Source organism: Microcebus murinus, chromosome 25 (genome assembly GCF_040939455.1).
Source record: "Microcebus murinus isolate Inina chromosome 25, M.murinus_Inina_mat1.0, whole genome shotgun sequence".
In the NCBI taxonomy this organism is placed as follows: domain Eukaryota; kingdom Metazoa; phylum Chordata; class Mammalia; order Primates; family Cheirogaleidae; genus Microcebus; species Microcebus murinus.
In genome coordinates this window covers 14,712,607-14,734,771 of record NC_134128.1, presented here as the reverse complement: position 1 = coordinate 14,734,771, position 22,165 = coordinate 14,712,607, and the positions used below count along the sequence as shown (strand labels likewise).

The following is a 22,165-nucleotide window of genomic DNA, read 5'->3' as shown; positions in this document are numbered from 1 at the left end:
ATCCTATATCCAGAAATCAAAGATCCGATATTTCCAGATGTTTTTCAGATTTGGAGATGCTCAACAGGTCAGTATACAAGGCAAATATTCCAAAATAAAAACAAAAATACAAAATCTGAAACCATTTTGCTCCCAAGCATTTGGGATGAGGGAGACTCAACCTATACTATTATCTAGGCTTGGGACCAGAAATTCTTTTTCCCATAGAATCCCATCTGCTCAGGTTTGAAAGATGCTTTATACTCCCCCCAGTTTAACCAGCCTCCTTCAGACAGTGGACCCCTCTCTAGACACTCAGCAGGTCCCCATCCCCCCAGCCCGCCAGGCCATCTGTGGCGCTGGCACTTACTACCTCCAGAGCCACGAGTGGCATCCACTTTGGGGTGGTTGTGGTATGGAAAGAGCACCGCCCTGTGCTGGCCCAGCAAAGAGCCTCAGCTGGGGTTGCAAAGGCTCCTGTCGTGGAGCCGAACCTCGCCTTCCACGACCTGGGCCGTGCTGGCACCTTCTGTGTTGCTCATACAAAGCAAGACAAATATCAGCCACCACGACATTGAGAAGTACCCTCCAAAAAAACCAGTGAGCTAGGACCTCAAGAAATAAATGTGAAGGAAGGAAGGAACACTGCGGTCAAAGCTGGGGCAGTCCTGAGGTGTCTGGATGGCGGACACCCCAACACTCATGCTGCTAACAGGAGGATGTATCATTCATTCCATGTGTCCCGGTGGGAAATATTGCCAATCACAATGAGATCAGCAGCTCCACCACTGGAAACCAGTGCCCACTGGGCAAAACCATACCAACACTTTAAGTTCATTTGAATGGTGACAAAGAAACACATGGAGATGCAGTGACAGCATAGCTGTTCCCAGAAAAGGCATTTTTCAAGTGCATACAGAAGCAATGACAGTGTTTGTGAATCCTGGCTGCAAATGACCAACTAGAGGGAAAAGTTCAATTTGTAATTGTTTGAATCACCACACCCGAGTACTTGGACTGTTATAATCTAAGTGATAAAATAAGTATTTACTAATTAATAACCAATAAGCTAAAGGTATTTATGGAGCCTCTGCTAGCGTATAGAAAGTATTGTAGGGGATACAAAAAATAACGAGACAGTCCTTACCCAAAAGGTGCTCATGATTTAACTGAGAAGGCGGGAGGTGCACCCACAAAGCTAACTGACCACAAGGGCAGTGTTTGCTTGTGTCAATTCAAATGACAAACTTGAAAGTCCAGAGGAAATAAAGTCCCCTTAGGGCTCTGGGGTAAGACCAGGCTTTGCAGGAGACCTGCATGAAGAAAAGGGTAGGAATAGCATCTTTCTCCCAAATGGGACTCAGAAAGTCATGGCGGCCATGTCAATGGAATTGAAGAAACTGACTAGAGTGGGTGGTATGTCATGGGCCAAATGACCTTCAACGCCAGGCTAAGAGGTTCAAGTTGATCTAGTCGGTAGTTGGACAGCCACTGCAGGTTTTCAAACAGGTACGGTCCTGGCACTTAGAAAAACACCATCCCTAAGTATGATGCAGAACTTTTTACTCAAATGCTATGAAAGCATGGTTTAAGCAAATATTCAGTTCGCCAATCACCTGAAAGCCCACAGTGATGAATCTTTTGATCTTTTCTCCCTATTTAACCGCAAGTTCCCTGAGGAAAGGGATTTGACTTACTGGTTCATCAGTATCTAGAGCAGGCGTCCTCAAACTACGGCCCACGGGCCACACGTGGGTGATTTTGCCCGTTTGTTTTTTTACTTCGAAATAAGATATGTGCAGTGTGCATAGGAATTTGTTCATAGTTTTTTTTAAACTATAGTCCGGCCCTCCAACGGTCTGAGGGACAGTGAACTGGCCCCCTGTTTAAAAAGTTTGAGGACCCCTGATCTAGAGTATTGCCTTCAGTTCCAAAGGTACTTTCATCAGATAAATATATTGGATGAAACAATGAGAAAGGTTCATCAGTAGATCTTTTAGTGAGCTGAAACTTGAGTTTGGGTTTACTCACACCCATCCCATCTAAAGTATATTTGGGGAAGGAAGGAACTAAGGGAAGAAGGGATCGTTTTTTACCCACCGAACACTTGTTTGTTGGCAAACAAGTTTCCCTGATGACAGCCACAGGTTCGGTTTCCTTGCTGCAGCTTGCAGTCGGTTCTGTGGCTGTCCCCCAGGGCAAGGTTACACAGAAAAATATAACAAGAAATCACCAAGGCGTGAAGCCCTTCCAAATCCATTATATTCTGGAAGCGATCCATGGCTCTTAATGCTTCCCGAAGGACAAACGCGTAGCAATGTTCTATTTGCCTTTCCGCTGTTTATAAACATCTGCAATAACTTAGAGGTGTCCAGCTCTGTCAATCTGGCCAAACACCGTGGCTGAAAATCAGAAAGCTGCCGGACGGAAAACTTGGTCACTCTGTCTCCAGAGACTTGTGAGGCTATGCCCTAACAAATGTTCTGGAAGTTCCCAGTTTCCTACCCAAGTGTCTTCCACTTTGATGTTTTCCCCAGAGTTCACTGCAAGTGATAAATACCAGCTTTTAAAACAGTTCATTGTGGTTGTTATTCCATTTTTAGAAAAAAGTAAAAAGGTCGTTTAGAGAGCCAGTTGCTAAACTGAAAATAAAATGCAAGCCTTACTGCCTCCAATATTAACCGGATTTTATACAAAACTTTTAGGTAGCTATTAATGTTGCCAGCAGAAAAGTAGTATGTAGGATGTTGTGTTGGTCCTTGATTTTCGTTGTTTTGTTTTGTTTTTGAGATGATGTGCCTGTCTTTGACCACCTATACTGCTCATAAAACATGGGAGGTTAGAGTGATCTACTGGGGAAAACCAAAGATTTCTAGCAATACATAAAACAGAGAATTTGCCACAGTGAACAACAACAAATTTAACCAAGATACCACAAAGTGAAGAAAGCAGAAATGATTTTTGCAAGAGAAGAATTAGCAAAATCCACCAAGTATTTGTTTTCCTTTAAAATACTAGGAAATAACTTTTTCAAGAGATTCCCCCTGGGTCAAATGAAATGTCTGTAATTTGTGGGAGAAACCTGGGAGCAAAGAGAATATGCTGAGTGTGGAAGAATTATGCCTGAAACAGTTGTTCTGATATGCACTGGTATAAAAATAATAGGGTGCTAAACCCAGAAAGTAATACTAGCGTAACAGAAACGATAACACAACACTCAGAAACAGTAATATGAGCTGGCATTGGACTAACTCCTCCATATTTCAGGAGAGGATTATCAAAGGTAAAGTTCTCCAGGAAGAGGTATTTCATAAGTGAAAAAGAGGATGGCAGGTCCTCAATCCCTTAATTCACAATCCCCAAATCCACGAAGCTCTGGGAAACAAGTTTTTCTTAACCAGGTTGCCAGCAAACTTAACCTTTTTGCATGAGCAAAAAGTGTTTGACCTTTTATCTCTCCCACTTGGTGTGAACATCCAAGTTTTGGTGCAAGAGCGTTGATGGGTTTGATTTGGGGCTGCCCCAGCCCCTTCCCCTGCCCAGGGGGTGGTACAGGTGCTGAGCTACCTGTCTAAGTAACCCGATCAATTCTGAATTTGGAAACATTGGGACCCTAACGTTTCAGACATGCATTGTAGATCTGTGTTCCTTTATTAGATCGTACAATAAACCTAGAAAACTCTGAGATAGATTCATAAGGGAAGTTATAGATTTTTCTCTATTAATACAACTATCTATCTATAATCATCTGTCGATCTTTAAAATTCATGCAGGAGATAATCTTTAGTCACTTCCCTTTCCTTTCTTCCTCTCTCCCTCCTTCCTCCTCCCTTTTTTTTTTTTTTTTTTTTTTGTGAACCAAGGTCAAGTTGGGGTTACCTGCCTCTCTTCTTTCTATCACTTTTTTTTCCCAGGTATGTAGGTAGGGCTCAACAAAGCTGATGGCTTGGGCCATGTCATAGCGGTCTTCCACCATTGGACTGGGCCCATCCGTCTGACAAACTTCTCCTGCCATTGCATTCGAGCGTTTGCAGACAACAGGAAGCACCTGGGGAGCCTTGGAGATTTTTTTTTTTTCCAGCATGGGATTCTGGGCATGTGTCATAGATAAATATGTCACACCAATTTACCAACTGTTCAGAGGGGCAAAACTGCAGACATATTTATGAATTACGTGCCTTTATTTATTAAGCTAATTGTTAAATTATCTAAGTAAAAATGTCTTCCTTGATTAGCGAGTCTAATTTCCTGGGGTGAAAGGCAAGTTTTGTGAATTTCTAATTTAGATGTAAATACAGAGAAATTAAAAACAAGTTGAAAAAAACTGTTTCCTAAGTCTACAATTTCAGGCAAATAATTTTACTCAAAGAGCCAAAGAAGAAACAATTGAGTAATTTTCTGTATTTCTAAATATCACCCTTTAGATTAGAAATCTCAACTCTGAAAAATATAGTGCCATAACCATAAACTTTTGTGCTATTCACAGGTTTAACTCAAAATATATTTCAATATGATAAATAAATGCTTAACGAAAGAGGAGAGCTGTCATAATGCAAAATTTCCTCCTTCCTTTCAATCTAGGCAATTCCCATAGAATTTGAAGAATATAATCTTGCAAAAACACTCTCTCTGAATACTTCTTTATGCTTTGAAAATGTGAATTACACACTTGAAAGCTCAGTGAAATGGACTTTTGTGCCCCAAACAAAGCTTCCTGTAAGAATTTATAACTTTTCCACTTGAACATTTTGCTTCAAATTTTCACAGATTCTGTTCCTTTCAAAAGCTCTCCCTGGCATGAAAGATTCCAGCTGCTCCTGAATTACTTATGGTCCTCAAGTCATTTTCAAATCATGGGAAAACTCCATATGCTCTTCTTTCTTTCTTTTTTTTTTATCTTTTATAAAGTAATATATGAGAATTATATTAATTTCAATTCTTCCCACAAAAATTTTCTTTGAGCTGATAGGTGTGTTTCAAGTTTAACAAATGATTTTTTTCTCCTAGGACATTTCCAATAGGGCAATTTGCAAGTTTAGGCATTAAAGATACCATTGTTACATAAGTTATATTCCAAATGTTAACTATTTCAAACATCATGGTCTGAGTAATTTTTTCACTCATTATCTAATGGTCTCAGCAAATCAGTTTCTCTTACCATATGATCCATGCCAGCTGTTTCCTTTCAAGTGGCCAATTAAAAAAATCATAGGAAAATACACTCCAATGATCTAATAGTGATTTAAAACCGAGCTTGCTCAGAATTGTAGTCGTAAAAACAACTTATGTAAGTGCAAAGTAATGATAGCAGTAGTCTAGGATTTGTGATTTACAGACTGCTGCTTTAGATTAATTAACTCTCAAAGCTGTAGCTGGCAAGAAAATAACTTGGTCATCTTTTTAAAGATAGCAATCGATACAAACGTTTATATTACTAAAGAAAAAAAAAAGTCTTTCAGGAGAAAATTAGCTCTTTTGTGTTCTTTTCATGTTGATCATCAAAGTTCTTCCTTTAACTGATGACTGCCTAAAAGGCATCTTCTTGCCTGACCAAAAAGACAAACCTGGAATTTTCAAAGACCAGTAAGCCAAGCTGAGTTTACATCAGCTCACAAATGGATCTTCAAAAAGGCAGAATGGATTTCAAACAAAAGAAAAATCAAGAGGGCACTTTTAGAAATTGCAGTAAAAATTTCTTTTTCTCCAGAGTAGTGACCACACCGTCCCATGGTTAATAGAAGATAAAATATTAAAAGATCTTTACATTTCTCACCTCTAACTGCTCTCTCAGGGACCCAAGAACATGCAATCTGTAGAAGTTAATGGGGATTTTTTTCAGCACAAATAAATACTCCAACTCCTCTTCTAAAAGGGAGAGGAAAATCAATTTCCCTTGTTAAGGGAGGGCTGCTATTTGTTTGTATTGATTGAGTAATGCACTGCTATGTTCCTAAAAGCAGGATTTTTTTTTTTTTTAAAGAAACAAATACTTCAGGGACGCACTAAGATTTGTCACCGACCACTGAACTCTGATAAGCTGACACTCTCTCACTTGGGCCGGCATTTAATTTTGTACAGATGTCGTATAAACTGACCTCCAGGTATTCAATCAAAACCTCACTTCTTTTCCTCTGGTCGCTGTGTTTATTTGGGAGTGGTAGGCTGAAGACACAGGGTGGCTTCTGTCACTTTGTAAGCACGTGATGGGCTCCACCAGGTAGGCAAGACATGGCCCGTGGGTCTTTACATAGAATTCCCTCCATATCAGTCTTTTTCAGGTGCTGTTTGCTCACTGGTCCTAATCTCCAAACAATAAATGCTGGCGTGGTTGCGGAGAGAGAGGAACACTCCTACACTGCTGGTGGGACTGCATACTAGTTCAACCTCTGTGGAAAGCAATATGGAGATACCTTAAAGCGATACAAGTGATTCTACCATTTGATCCAGCAATCCCATTGCTGGGCATCTACCCAAAAGATCCAATGACACTCTACAAAAAAAAGACACCTGCACTCGAATGTTTATAGCAGCACAATTCATAATTGCAAGGCTGTGGAAACAGCCCAAGTGCCCATCAATCCAAGAATGGATTAATAAAATGTGGTATGTGTATACCATGGAGTACTATTCAGCTCTAAAAAACAATGGTGACATAGCACATCTTATATTTTCCTGGTTAGAGCTGGAGCCCATACTACTAAGTGAAGTATCCCAAGAATGGAAAAACAAGCACCAGATATATTCTCCGGCAAACTGGTATTAACTGAGCAGCACCTAAGTGGACACATAGGTACTACAGTAATAGGGTATTGGGCAGGGGGGAGGGGGTGGGTATATACATACATAATGAGTGAGATGTGCACCATCTGGGGGATGGTCATGATGGAGACTCAGACTTGTGGGGGGAGGGGGGAAATGGGCATTTATTGAAATCTTAAAATCTGTACCCCCATAATATGCCGGAAAAAAAAAAGTCATGCTGGAGGAATCCTGCTTTCGTGATTAGTCTCAGGACATCCGGTCCTCTGTAACCAAGATATTTTCATGTCTCCACGGCCAGCCCAGAGGAACAGAGCTTCGCTGATCTGGTTTCAATAAATCCTGTTAACCAAGAATTCTATAGAACAGCTGTTTTTTACTTGTCCTTGTTAATGTATGGATGATTCTTTATTTCAAAGGTAGTGTGATTTTGGCAGTTATGGTGTGTGTTCAGCGCTAAGCATTTCGAAATCACTCCGATTTTGCAAAATGTTAGCATTTAAAAAGAAATTCACGGCTTGCTTTCAGAAAGATCTGAAGGGCTGATTGAAGGTGAAGAGTAAGATGATACTTAAAATCAGGGTAAGGAAATCGACCAACAGGGTTTTCAGTTAGAGAGAAAAAAACAAACAAAATAAATCAAGTTCTTGTTGCTAATACCTTGCTTAGTACAATGTAGTGATAAGTCTTCTGTTAAATTAAATTAGAATATAACTAGAAAATCTGGATGTCAGGTCAGTTGAGTAAATGAGGTATTCTCTGGACTGACCTTGTTAAAGAAGAGAATATTATTTTGTCTGCAACAACCCAACAGGTTTTTCTTTTTAAGTTTTAAAATAGAATACATCGGTGCTCAGCACTCAAACTAGCACAGTGCTTGTGATGAATACAATATGTATAAATCATAGATAATGTCTGTTAGTTGACTAGTGTTCAACAGAGATTATCCAATGAGAACTTCTGGTTTTTAAACTGAACTGGCACCTAATATTTGTCCCAATAAGTGCCTTGGTTAATAGCTCTGAGGCTATTCAATTCATTGTTTTTCAACAGAAATGCCACATCTACTGATTTCCTGATTGCTGATAGACACAAGTTTTTTTCGTGTGTTTTTTTTTTAACAAGTATATGCACCAGGAAATGAAATAAGATTACTACATGCTGTGCTAAGGAAAACTACTAAAAGTGAAAGAAATATAGTATTTTTAGATAAGACTGTTTCCTGAATCTTTAAGGGTATCCTACAAATTTGCCCACCATGTGTTAGAATATGAACATTTCTGGCCTGTATTTCTTCCTATTGTAGAAAATGCTACTTATCTACCTCTCCCCTAGTCATTTTCCTTCAGCAATGCTAACCAAACCCAACTTGTCATTGTAAAGTTCAAAAAGACAAGGAAGTGAGCAATTCTATCAACTGGAAAGAAAAGAGAGTTATATAAGAATAAGCCTTCAGGGATCTGCTGAGCAAAAAGCAAGCCCAAAAGAAGGAACAGAAGAGTCTGGAAGTTTCACAAGAGCAGTGATGATTTTAGGTTGTCTTCATGTAGTTCTCTTTCTGCTAAAGTGTATCAGCACTTCTGACTTCTCTCTTTTGTAAAAATAACCCCTGTTCTCTTGTACTTCAAAAGCAATCGTGCTCCCATAATTTGTAGATAGTCATTGAAATGTAAATATCAGATGATAGCTTCACGGGGGGAAATAGTTTTTTGGGAAGTTATAGATTCAGAACCTTTCCGGCTATGAGAGAGTTACTTAGCTTTTGTGTGTGACTGTTAATTTAAAAGGTTATTTGATCCTAGATGCTAAACTAGCTTAAGAGTTCGGCCTGGACCACCTTGTGTTATATATATATAAAAGGCTTCTTCAGCATTCTGTATGTTCTTTTTTTTGAGACAGAGTCTCACTTTGTTGCCCAGGCTAGAGTGAGTGCCATGGCGTCAGCCTAGCTCACAGCAACCTCAAACTCCTGGGCTCAAGCGATCCTCCTGCCTCAGCCTCCTGAGTAGCTGGGACTACAGGCATGCGCCACCATGCCCGGCTAATTTTTTGTATATATATTAGTTGGCCAATTAATTTCTTTCTATTTATAGTAGAGACGGGGTCTCACTCTTGCTCAGGCTGGTTTCGAACTCCTGATCTCGAGCAATCCTCCCGCCTCGGCCTCCCAGAGTGCTAGGATTACAGGCATGAGCCACCGCGCCCGGCCTCGTTCTGTATGTTCTAAGCTGACGTGTTACTGATGTTGTTTAAGAAAACACATCACACTTACAGGAAGCATCTACAAGTCAAAGCCACCCAGCTAAACACAATTAAGGCTGTCTAGTGATGCATTAATCACTAATATAACAAAAATAACATTCTATAATAATGTGTAAGTGTATTTATATACATTTGTAGGTATTTATTTACATAAATTATATAAGCTGTGAGAATGGGATGTCTCAGATGACTAATGTTCAGCCACCAAACCAAATGTGGTCAACTTGAATGTGTTGGGATCTTCCCAGAAGTAGATGACAGCAAGGAATTTAGAATGACTTCTCTTGTTCCAAAAACTCTAGGCCACTCAAGCACACTGTTTTCTCTAGCCCCACGAAGAGGGCATAGCTAACCACAGGCCTGCTACAGAAAACGAGTGTTTGTCAGAAACTCTCATGGAATAGACTATTTCCGCCTTCCATGGTGAGGGATTTAGGCTATGAGATAAACTGACCTTTTGGATAAAAGGTGTCTGACCTCTCCTTCCCCTGGCAGTGATTTCTCTCCCCTGACAGCTGCCCTTACAAACAAACTGCTAGGTAGCACTTTGACAAATGAAGCTCGGCCAGGATCCTTTGTTTCTCTGAATCCGGCCAACAAGCTGGTATTCCAGAAGCTCCTTAGGGGGCCATGCATTACTGGGAGGCCAGGCCTGAGCTTCCTCCTCCCCCGGGATCCCTGTGGCCACAGGTTCCCATGATCCCTGGGGCCAGATGACACTGTTCCCAGTTCGCATTCCACCCTGGCAGGGCACTCTCAAAATAAATAATCTTTACAGCAGAGTTCAGAGCTGGGGAAGAAACGGGGGAGAAAAACGTATCTTCGGAGTAAGTAGAAGAGACACTGGAATCCAATGGATTTGTGGTTTTTAAACCATTTTTTTTTCCCCAGGGGACTCCAGAAATCTTTATAAGTAGACGGAGACTTGCACTTATCAAAATCCCAAATTCCAATGCCAAATGAAGGTCATAAAAAAGTGACAAAGAAAAAAATATATATAACAAAGTATAGTTTCTATAACCTGAAAACATTCTCATTCAACAAATTCAGTCGATGGTTACTGGCCACCTAGAAAGTTCAAGGTCTTTACAGTTAATGTCCATTTAAAAATTTGATGATTTCTTCTTTATGCCAAGAACTTGGGAAACCCAAATAAAGGGGGCCTTTAAAAGGGACGTTTAGATTGGTGTCAGCAAACTACAACCCACTGGACAAATCCGGTTCTCTGCTTGTTTGTATACGGCCTGTGAACTAAGAGTGGCTTTTGCATTTCTAAACAGTGGGGATAAAAATCAAAAGGAGGATATTATTTCGAGATACATGAACATTTATATGACATTCGAATTTCCATGTCCATACATGAAGTATTATTGGAACACGATTGCACTCATCCATTTACCTCTCAGCTGGGGCTGTCACTTAGAAAGGGGCAGGTGAGTCGCTGTAACGGAGACTGGATGGCCTGCAAAACCCAAGACATTGACCGTCTGGCCCTTTACAGAAAAAAAGTCTGCCAGCCCCTGTGTTATACGGACAAGTATAGGTGCCACCGATGGAAGTGGTTGATGCTGCATCTATAAATCAAATTCCTCAAAGCACAGGACAACACACAAGGTTTTAGATAGAGCAGAGGTATAATTTGTGTTTCCTTTTAATACCAATTTGCTAATTTCCTGTTGATAGGCCAGAACTCCAGGCCTTGACACTTGGCTTTCCTGGAAACGTGGTTTGCTCTTTTGGCCTCTGGACCCTGATTTTAAAGAATGGGCTGTCCCGGACTTTTTTTTTTTTTTTTTTTTTAAGAGGAGTTTGATCAAACAGATGCCCAGGACTCTAACACCTGTCTTGGAGTAGACAGTCCTGCTGGTGGATGGCTACTCCCTCCGCTCTGTGCAGGTTATGACGATCAGCAGAGATTTTGAGGCGATTTCAGCTATATTGGTCAACGTACAGCGCTTTAAGGAAGTGACTGACAAGATTCGAGTTTGCAGTTTTACAGGGTGATCAAAGCCATTCCCAGGTTCCCTGTGGTTAAGTCTGTTTATGTTTTCCCAACACAATATCCTAAGAAGGGAAAGTGGAGGTGGGATATTTATGTTGTAACACTTTCAGGAAAGGAATCTCCCATCAAGATGGCATTTTGTCCCTTGAGTGGCAGGGATTAAATTGAGAGGAAAAGAAGGTGTCCCCATACTCGTTAGGACTGTCAGGTCATCTGCAACCATAATTCACACCACAGAGGGGATTCCCGGCTCCATGAGACACCTGAGCAACCTGTGAACAAACCTCAGGACAGTGGCCACGTGTGACACTGGGCTCTGATCTCAGTTTTTCAGTAACCTCTGAGCTTTTCATATAGCATAGAATATTCTCCGTGCTATTACTATGTTTTCTCTATCTGCCTCAATTTATAAGGTGAGAGTTGGATCTCATCCTTAATATTTAATATTAATAAAGTATCATTCTACAAGTGACAGGCAGAATCGTTTCTTTTAATAGAGAAGCAAGGCATTACATTTCTAAGCAAAAACAAAAAGAAAACTTTTGGAAACTCACCTAGAAAAATCTCCCTTTGCCTCCTGTAGAAGAAAAAAATTCAACATCAGTGAAACCCACTAAGCCAGACTTTAAAACACATTCTATAATCGTGATATTTCCTCTACAGGGTAAGTTCAGCTTCCTACTGCTGACATCCTATTTGCTATAGGTGTATAGCAAATGAGAAGAGATGCATGCATTTGTCGTTTGAATATGACACGTGACATTAAACTTTAGAAAGTTATATACAAAGCAATTGATTCATATTGACAAAAGGCCACATCTCCAACGGTAAGCCCTAGTCTAACTTGTTTTAGCTTAAAGATTCTGAATCTGAATGTGTGCTAGCATAGAACTATCTATTTCTTCTGTCATTCTTTGTTTTGCTTTGTATTGTAGGCTATTTCCCAATCATACTGAAGACTTTGGAGGCAGAAACAATGTAAACGTTGGTGAATCTAGCACAGTCCTTTGAACAAAGGAGTTGTTCAAGAAATACTTATTGAAGGAATAAATGATATCATTTCAACTCATCTTGTCGTTGCTCCAGTAATATACTGCAACATCTTTTCTATATAAGTGAAAGAGCTTTTGCTCGTTTTTTTAAAGGGGCACAAGGTGATTCTTTGGCCAACTAACTCTAGCTCTTTACTTGGCCTTCCCCAGGTTGGAGGCACCAAACCCTCCCAGAATGGAGTGATCTCAGTTTTTTCCAGGCTCAGGTGAAATATACAACTTTCTTTTCCAGAGAAATGCTATCTTTTTAAAATTTTGCAATCCTAGAAGCTCCTATTCATGGCTATGGTATCAGTGTCCCTAAAAGCTCTTTGCAGCTTGTGGCTGGGCAAAGTTAAGACGACAAATAGTTATTGGATAGAGCCACTGGGCTGGCCGTGCGTGCTAAGTCTCATTTCCTCACTCTTCTTCTGTCTATGGCCCTGGGGTACGCAGGTGAGGGGAGAACTTACCTGTAAAATATAGGAAGCTAATTCAAACACCACTTCACTGTCAACGTCAATAAGCTCCTGAAAGGAAAAACCAACAAGGAAGACAAGATTGGTATTTAACAACCACTTTTTTTTTTTTTTTAATTTAAATGACAGCTCTCTAAAAAAGAGGCCTGGTTTTCCTTTTTTTGAGGAGTGCCCCAGAATGTCAAATACTCATAGAAGATTTTGGGTCCCTGTAGCCACTGTGCTGAATTACTTGTTCGCAAATGCTTCCAGACAATGTTTTACAGCCCTTAACCCAACTGGACTCGTGATCCTGGGCCTCATCTTTCAATCTTGATGAGCAATGAAGGGGTGGACCAGGCCTCAGCTTTTTACAAACCTGTTTGTCTTATTAATCCTGCAGGAGGGTTACTTGATAACCAATTGTGTTTTCTTTGTAAACTCGACTTCAGAACTAGCAGCAAGACTTTAACTGAAAGAAATGCTACAATGGGATTATGGCTCTTTCGATTACAATTAAACAAAATCTTTTTTTTTTTTTTTTTTTTTTTTTTGAGACAGGGTCTCACTCTGTTGCCCAGGCTAGAGTGAGTGCCATGGCGTCAGCCTAGCTCACAGCAACCTCCAACTCCCGGGCTCAAGCAATCCTCCTGCCTCAGCCTCCCGAGTAGCTGGGACTACAGGCATGTGCCACCATGGCTGGCTAATTTTTTCTATATATATTTTAGTTGGCCAATTAATTTCTTTCTATTTATAGTAGAGACGGGGTCTCACTCTTGCTCAGGCTGGTTTCGAACTCCTGACCTCGAGCAATCTTCCCGCCCCGGCCTCCCAGAGTGCTAGGATTACAGGTGTGAACCACCGCGCCAGGCCCAAACAAAATCTTAAAATATTGTTCTTTGGTCGGACTAGCCACATACCTTTCATGTGCTCAATAGTTCACTGCAGCTAGTGGCTACCATGTTGTTAGCACAGACACAGAAAACATTTCTATCATTGTAGAAACCTCTGTTGGTTAGCACTTTTATAGAGTCTAATTTAAAAATGCATCTGCCCTATTAGTTCTTCCCCCAAATACTTAATTGTCATTGAAGGACATGGTCTTAAAAGAACTGAAACTTCTCCTTGGTTTTTGAAAAAAAAAAATCCATTTTTTTTTCCAAAATGTATAGAGTTCCTATCCTTTTCTTAAACAGATTTATTGAGGTATAATTGAAACACCCTGAAACACTGCACGTGTATAATGTACACAGCATGATGAGTTTGGACATATGTGTGTACCCGTGATACCATTATCACAGTCAAGGTAATAAACACGTCCATCACCTCCAAAGATTTCCTCGTGTTTTCATTTTTTTCATGGCGAAAACACTTAACATGATCTACTCTCTTAATAAACTTTTCAAGTGCATGATACTGTGTAGTTATATAGAGCCCATATGTTAAAGACAAAGAGAAACCTGGAATTTATCAGCAAGAATAATAAACAAATTAATTAGCACCATATTTCTGTTGTCAAGCTAAAGTAAAAATGTCCATCTTTATTTCCCTAATATCACTAGATCCTATGGTGGCTGACAAGATGACAGAGATTTAGAGGCCAGCTAGCCTGACCCTGTGCTTTTATTGAGAACAGAAATCCCAAAACATTAAGGGACTTGCCCCAAACCCCAGGGCCTTAATGGCAGTTATATGGCCAGGAACAAACCAAACAACTACGTGCCCGGTACGGGGCCTCCTTTAGTGTCTGAATTCGCTCAAGTCAGTAACGACTCAGTTTCAGCCAACATATTCTCAGAACAATATCTATAACCAAAATTAGCTGTAAAAGAGTCACTATGCACTTGCCTTATACACTGAACTCTGATTCATGGATTTTCTAATCATTTCGGAGGAGTCAAGAACAGGCCCTTTATAATTTAAAACAATGCATTCAAACATGCATCTGTTGAAGGAGGGATACCTTTCAGGCCTGCGAATTTCACAGATGGATACTACTACTTGCTACTGAACCACCTTAGACGCACGGGCTGAGAGGACTAACGGGAGCACACGGCAGAGCCGGGGACGATCATGCTTTATGCTCAAGCAGCTGAAAGAGCTTTATACAGCCACCGTGATGGATACAGACTGTCAGTGCTGGGACGGGAAGGAACGTTTGGAATTGCAGTCCTGGGATTACCACGTCCCATCAGAATGTAAATCATGTAACAGTGTACAAACGACTTAACAGGAACACTGACCAGGGCTTCCACGATAGATCATCTGCACTCTCACTTATGTTTGTTTCCAATCCCACCTGAGGGCGTTGGCATGCACTCGTTAGCATGTCGCCGTGTGTATGTGCTTTCCCGTCAAACATTTACGTCTATGTCGCTGCCAATGGTCAACGGCGGGCTAATATTTAACATCCGCCATCTAATCTGCAACTGAACACCAACCACCAGAAAAGAACCCTTTGAAGTGGGAACATAGCTTTTAATTCGCTATTTGATTCCTCTGCTACATGAAAATGTCTCTATCTGTGTAGGGGATGGGGGGAAGGAGGAAAGTCTTTTATTTTATTTTTACACAATCCATTCCCTGCTGCCGGGAGGTAGTGCTCTTGAATATTAACTGTAATGTACTATTATTCACAGGAATGCTACCAAAAACGCACCATTAAATGCCTAACCTGATGGACCCAAGTTCTCTCTCTTCCCTCAGGGTAAATAGGAAATAGCACCTTTAACTGGGGTGAGTTTTCACCTTCCCTGACCTTGACAATCTCCCAGTGAAGACATTAAAAACAGCAAGAGTTGAAATGTAGCCAGTAAGAGGGAAAAAAGAAAGGATTAAAGAATGATGTACCCCAGACAATGCACACACTTGCAAAGTCTGATGGAAAGAGAGCTGTATCATTATGTCTCACCACTCCTAGTTAATATTTATTGAGTTCAAGGATCACCTCATTGGATGTCCTCAGAGGACTCAACACAGCCATCTGACAGGTGTGTATATGAAGCAATCTAGAAATGGTGGGAAGACATACCCCTAATTGTTAGGAAGACTTCTGCCTCCTGGCAGTCTTGGCCTGATTCCCTGATGTCTCTTTTACTTTTCCCCCTTTTATTAATATTTATACCAGGGGTCCTCAAACTTTTTAAACAGGGGGCCAGTTCACTGTCCCTCAGACCACTGGAGAGAGCGGCGCACACTCCACACATGCGCACTGTGGGTCCGGGACGAGTCGGCTGCTAAGCAGGACAGGCAGCGGCGGCAAAAACACCCGGCAGGCTGGATAAATGTCCTCTGAGGGCCGCATGTGGCCTGAGGGCTGTAGTTTGAGGACGCCTGATTTATACCTTGCCCACCGAGGTGATTTCATGCTTAAGATTACACCGTGACCACACATGGCCCAGACCTTTGGCCACTCCTCAAATTGCCCACTGAACTTCAAAACCTGGAAGCCGACTGCCCCTTGGAGGAGTTACGACGAGATGTTTCCAGGGATCTTCCTGTGCAAAATGTGCTCCCATATAGTATCAAAACTAACTCCACCTTTGCCTCTTTTGACTTCCCTGGCTACCCCAGAGGTGGCTTCTTTTGTGAGTTTCTGCTCAAGCAGAGGAAATAAACAGAAGGAAACCCACAAAGGGTGCGTGCAAAAAATCCCACCCTTTCCCGGAGCTTTGTGTTTCTCTTTAACTGAGGACAAAAATGGGAAAAAGGGAGGAGGAGCAGAAGTCTCTTCCAGAAGATGCAGGGTGGTTTCCATCCACCTGGCGTGCACAGAGGCGGTGGTGTGACGTTCCCCTGTGCTTATTCAATCCAGGGCTCTGTGCTGAAGCCCCCAAGGCTCTTGGTGCCATTTAGGGAGGGGTTCTGCAGGGTGGTTTTCTGAGCAAGCATCTTGCCTGGGGATCTTGGATGGTCTAGTGGGCATGCAGTCATTTCCCCTTCAGACTGCTTGGTAAGAGCAGTCTTTGGGTTATTATGGTCATTGGGTGTGCACTTTGGGCATCTGCCTTCCTTACTACCAAATAATGCATGCTTTCTTTGATCTCTTGAAAAATGGCATGGAAAGACAGAACGTGACCATCTGCAGGTGTGTGCATGTGTGCTCCGAGGAGGGGTGGGGTGGTCCCCCATGCTCCCACTCAGCATCGTCTTATCCCGGGTGACTAAGCGGTTGAAGGAAGAGGCCTGAGGTCATTTATCAGCAGCATCGTGGGTAGCAACATTCTCAGGATGATTCCCATTGGAAGGTCTCCAAGTGGTCCTAACGAATGGCCCCACAGGAAACCCCAAGTGGCAGGTGTTATGGACGTTCTCCAGAAGTTGTGCGAGCCAGAGGGTCTCTCCGCTCTGGGGGACTCGGTGGTGGTGGTCTTCACGCTCAACCAAGAATCTTAATGTGAATCATTCCTTCATGGTCCGAAATTACAGGAATTTCAACTCTCACGAAAGGCGAATGAGGTCATCCCATCACAAAATGCAAGTGACAACCATACGGTAGGTTGAGAAGATTTCAACGAGGATGATCATTGCAAAGTCCACTGAGAGCCACGCGCAGGGCTGGTGCAAGGCCTTTCCTAACGAATGCTCGACAACTGCCACCACCTTTCCTCTTACCCACAAAACCTCTAAAGATTATTACTAGCATCTTGCCATTCTCCCTATGATCATTTCTACTCTCACCTGAAAGTTCTATGTTCTAGTCTGGCTAGCAAGCCCAACGGCTGAGGACATTGACTAAATCCCTTGACCGCCGTGAGTTTCATTTTCCTTACCAGAAATGGGGTAACAATTTCCCTTCCAATTATTTTACTGGGTTTGGCGAGGCGTAAGTGTAGAGGTGATTTGGAAACAAGCTACGAAATCAGGTGCATATTTATATTCAAATCCACTCATTGGTGTCTATAGATGATCCAAACTCCACAGTTTTGCCTCTGTTCTGCAGCATTTCTTAGTATTTATCAGAATATTTAGTAAGATTGTTTTTTTTAAGAGATGGGCATTGTGTACGTGTGTGTGTATGTGTACATGTGTGTATACTGCTCACCCTGTATGTGATGGTTCACTGACTGGCCGTGGGGTGCCCAAATTAACCACTGGCTCCGGGTGTGTCTGGGAGGGTGTTTCTAGATAAAGTGTGCACAGGAACAGGTACATTCAGTAATGCCCTGAATGTACCTGTAAGGCCCAATGTGGATGGCATCCCCCGATCCTTTGAGGGCCTGAACAGAACACAAAAGCCGAGGAAGGAGGAATCCCCTCTCTGCCCAACTCCCTAATCTGGAACATCTATCTTCTCCTGCCCTCGGTGCTCCTGGCCCTCAGACCTGGGTTAGAACCCACACCTTTGGCGCTCTTGCTCTCAGGCTTTTAAACTAGGCCACCGACTTTCCCGGGTCTCCAGCTCACAGACGACAGATCGGGGGACTCTTCAGCCTCTGTAACTGCATGAGCCAATCCCTCACAAAAAATCTCTTTCTGTATGTCCATGTGTATCTTACTGTTTCCCCGGAGAACCCTAATACAGTGCATATTATTAAAGTGGGTCACGCAAGGTGCCCATACTTAGCCCAACTTGCTCTCTTCCTTCCCCTGGCTGTGTAGCTGCCTCGTTGCACAACTCACTGTAACTGCGTACGAGAAGTCGCCCCGGGGCAACAGGGGCTGCTGTGCAGGATGAGACTGCTGCGATCTTGCACAATTCCCCACTCTCCGCGCTTTGCCAGGTTTTCAGCAGTCAAGTCACTTCATGTTTGCCTAACGATCCAAGGGGCGCATGCTACCTGCAAATGCGCCAAGACCCTCGTTCTGTGGCACTGCGGTTTCTCGAGCTGCCCACCCACTGCATACAGCCCACGTCAGGATCCTAAGGGATTGCAATGCTAGAAGTCATGGGCACAGCCAAGGTGACGGGTTGATGTGGGTTTATTTCCAGAGAGTTGAGAAAGCGCATCTGTCTTTCTCTCCTACTGCTCTCTGTCCCACAAGGGCATGCATTAAACCTGCATCCATCAAACTCAAAGATAAGAACTAGGATTCCAGAGCTAAGATTTGTTTATTTCTCTTATAACCTTAAGATATAGAATTTGTGGAAATCCTTCTTTTTTATTAAAAAAAATTTTTTTTTAATAGAGATGGGGTCTTGCTATGTTGTCCAGGCTGGCCTTGAACTCCTGGCCTCAGGGAATCCTTCTGCCTCAGCCTCCCAAAGTGCTGATATTTATGTTGGTTCCTTTGTCCTGTAGGACTTGATTCTGGGCTTTGTTTCTCCCAGATGAGATGATACCATCTGCTTATTAGCAGAGTACTTTGAAGATCTTGAATAAAGACAGTTGATTTCATTGTCAGTAAGAGCGACAGCATTTAGACCTACCTAGCAAACATGGCCCAAGGATGGTCACTTAACCTTCAATAATCTGTGAAGCTCCCGGATGGATGCAGACATCTCAGGTGAGCAAGACTCCCCCTCCCACCCCGCAACCACACATCAGAACACATAAAACAGAAATTTTAAGCTTTTGCTTTTCTGCCACGATCTGCCCTCAGTATGTGCAGAGAGGAACTGAACTTGGTGATTTCCCAGGAAATACACAAATCCTTAGTTTTGGAAGGTAATCAATTAAAAACAATTTCCTGATCTTTGACTCTGTACCTAGTACAGTGAGAGGCTGTGGAAAGTGATCCTAAACATCCGCTCAGAAAAATGCTGACGCCAACTTCTCCATGGCAACCGTGGGGACTGTTTCTTCGGCTATCATCACTGGGTAAGGTAAGGGTTGAGATCAAATATAATTTAAATGTGACAAATATACTTAAAGGGTAGATTGCCAATCCCTCTCGGGTCAGGGCATAGTTATACAGTTAAAATACGAGATTCCTAACAGCCATTTCTCATTCTGAACAGCCAGTCACGCCACCCAGCCTAAATCAAATAAGTATCAAATTACTCCTCTGAGGAAGTGAATGGAAACAGAAGTTCTTTCAATGTGAAAGCCAATTTCCTTATCTCTCTGAAGACTTGTGTATGAAGAAGTTTGGGAGCTGGAGCTAAGATTTATTTCCCTTAGAACTTTAAGATATATAATTTGTAGAAATCCTTCTTTTTTATTTATTTTCTATTTTTATTTTATTTCTTTATTTATTTATTTTGAGACAGAGTCTCACTTTGCTGCCCAGGCTAGAGTGAGTGCTGTGGCGTCAGCCTAGCTCACAGCAACCTCCAACTCCTGGGCTCAAGCGATCCTGCTGCCTCAGCCTCCTGAGTAGCTGGGACTACAGGCATGCGCCACCATGCCCGGCTAATTTTTTGTATATATATTTTTAGTTGGTCAATTAATTTCTTTCTATTTTTAGTAGAGACGGGGTCTCACTCAGGCTGGTTTTGAACTCCTGACCTTGAGCAATCCGCCCGCCTCGGCCTCCCAAGAGCTAGGATTACAGGCGTGAGCCACAGCGCCCGGCCTTGATGACTGATTTTTGATGGTGGTTTCCGTTTGTCAATCCTACAGTCTGGAAGTGGAGGAAGAGGTGGGATGAGAGTCCACGCCCACTGAATTGCTCCCGTCTTGTGTGACAAACCCGCTGCCTCCTCCTGACGGGCCCTTCAGGTGGGCACGGAGGGAGACCAGACAGAAAGGTCTTCACACGCATCTCTTCCCAGAGAACACACAACATTCCAGGCAGACTCCCCGTGGGAGTCTTCCACAGACCTGCACACATATTTCTAAACAAGTGGTTTCCACCCTCGGCCATCAATTTTCTTTCCACCACCTAGACCTCACCTTAGTAAAACACATCAGAAATGGCGGATCAAGTAGGGTGGCAGGGGTTCCCATTCCACACGTCCTCCTGACTCCCCTGAAGCGAACGAGTCCAGCTCTGCTCTCAGGAACATATTTTAATTTTCTGCAACTTGGATAGACGAGGACTGTATTTTCCTGCTCTTTTTGTAGAAAATAGATGTGCAGGAAGAGGAAGAAAGAGAGAAAGCCACCCTGGTCGTGTTTCCTGCTTCCTGGTGAAGAAAGACAGGAAGGTGGGAAGGGGGGGATTCCTGATTTGGGAAAAATAACAAAACAAAGCAAAACTACCTTTCCTCGCCTTTCTGCTCTTAGAGAGGTGACAGGTTTGCTCTCTGGAGAAGACGAGCAGAAAGCTGAGGTGAGACGGCGGGAAGTGCAGGGAATAAATGGAATTCCATACCCAGAAGGGAGGCCATTCTGTCCCCCTCTGATCCTTGGGGCTCCCTGTGGAAAGAGCCAGCTTGAGACCGGACCACTCCACAGGGACACACACCAGGTGACTTCAGTATCTGGCTGGCTTCTAAGTGCCTCACCCTTAAGTATGAGCGGACAGAACCAGGACCGACAGACAACTGAGAAACGCCTGCTACAGGACAAGAGAGAGCCCAAAATAAATGAACAGGAAAAAAAAAAGAACTGGAAGGCAACAGAATAATCGTGATGACAATTAATAGTATCAGAGAGAGCTATAAGGGGGGCTATGATGGTCCTAAGACAAAAACAACATAAAATAAAAAAAGAAAAATCAGATGATATGAAGGAATTCTTGGAAATTAAAAAAACACAACAGCAAAGGTTCAAAAGTCCAGAATAGGGATTAAAGAGAATACTGATAAAATCTCCCAGAAAGCAGAATAAAAAGACAGAGGTGGACAGCTGGGAAGACAAGGTGTCAAAGCAGGTGGCTGTGTCCAGCATCTGGTTAATAGGAGTTCCAGAAAGAGAGGACAGAGACAGTGGAGGATAAGATATTGAGGAAATAATATAAAAACAATCCCGCCCATCCCCAAACCGAAGATGAATACAGGTTTCCAGACCAAAGCACCCACTGAATACAAAGAATGATGACTTTATAAAGACCCATATGAGGGCAAAGCCCCTGAGACCTCAGATCAAGAGGGACAAAGAGGAGATCCTAAAAGGTCCCACTGTTGAGGGACGGTCTTGGGAATGTCACATACAATGGCTAGGACAACAGACTTTCCCAGAGCAACACCTTTCATATTCCGTGAGAAATCTTCCTCCTCTATTTCTACATCTAGTCAAACTATTCATCAGATATGAAGGTAGAATAGAGACTTTTTCAGACATGCCAGGACCTACACACTTTACTTCTCATATGCATTTTCTCTGGATTTACTGCAGGATGTTCTCCAAGGCAACGATGATGTAAAACATAAAAACAGGAAGACTCAGGATCTGGGAAACAGAGGATCCCATGCAGAGCTGGGGTGAAGGAAAGACCCCAACGTGGAAGGGTGTCACTGGGTGAGGCTCTGCACGGGCATGGGAGAATGGGGGGAGGTTGTCCAGGAGGGAGGCCTCAGAAAACAGCAGCAGCACCGAGACCAACCAGAATCCAACCAAAGAGAGGAACCGAAGAATTGCCTGATGTGTTTGGAAATTAATCTTGGTAGAAGTTTGGGAAATTATAGAAGCCTTTGAAAAAAAAGTGATGGGTGCATAGAAACTGAGCAAGTAAAATCAAGGCAATTATTCCCTCTGGGTAAAACAACTGGCTGTCTAAAACAGGAACCACAACCAGAGGCTACTACTTAGATTAGTCATGGTAATGTCATGCTGATGACTATGGCTTTAACCCAGAATCGAGTCATTGCCATACTGAGAAAATGGGAAAAGGGAAAGAGTAGGTGA

The 22,165-nt window shown here is 42.5% G+C and overlaps 1 protein-coding gene across 9 annotated transcripts in view; it reads right to left on the bottom strand.

Annotated features, from left to right (window-relative positions):
- Window positions 1-22,165, bottom strand: part of FRMD4A (FERM domain containing 4A) — a 551,472-nt gene that overhangs the window by 86,904 nt on the left and 442,403 nt on the right. For 8 of the 9 annotated variants that reach the window (XM_020284197.2, XM_020284196.2, XM_020284200.2 and 5 more), the window contains 2 exons: window positions 12,507-12,563; window positions 11,557-11,579 (listed from right to left, as the gene is read on the bottom strand). In XM_020284197.2, the coding sequence (XP_020139786.2) occupies window positions 11,557-11,579; window positions 12,507-12,563 (80 nt within the window). Of the gene's footprint in view, window positions 1-5,752; window positions 6,581-11,556; window positions 11,580-12,506; window positions 12,564-22,165 lie in introns of those variants that run through there. The other variant, XM_020284202.2, reaches the window with a different exon arrangement.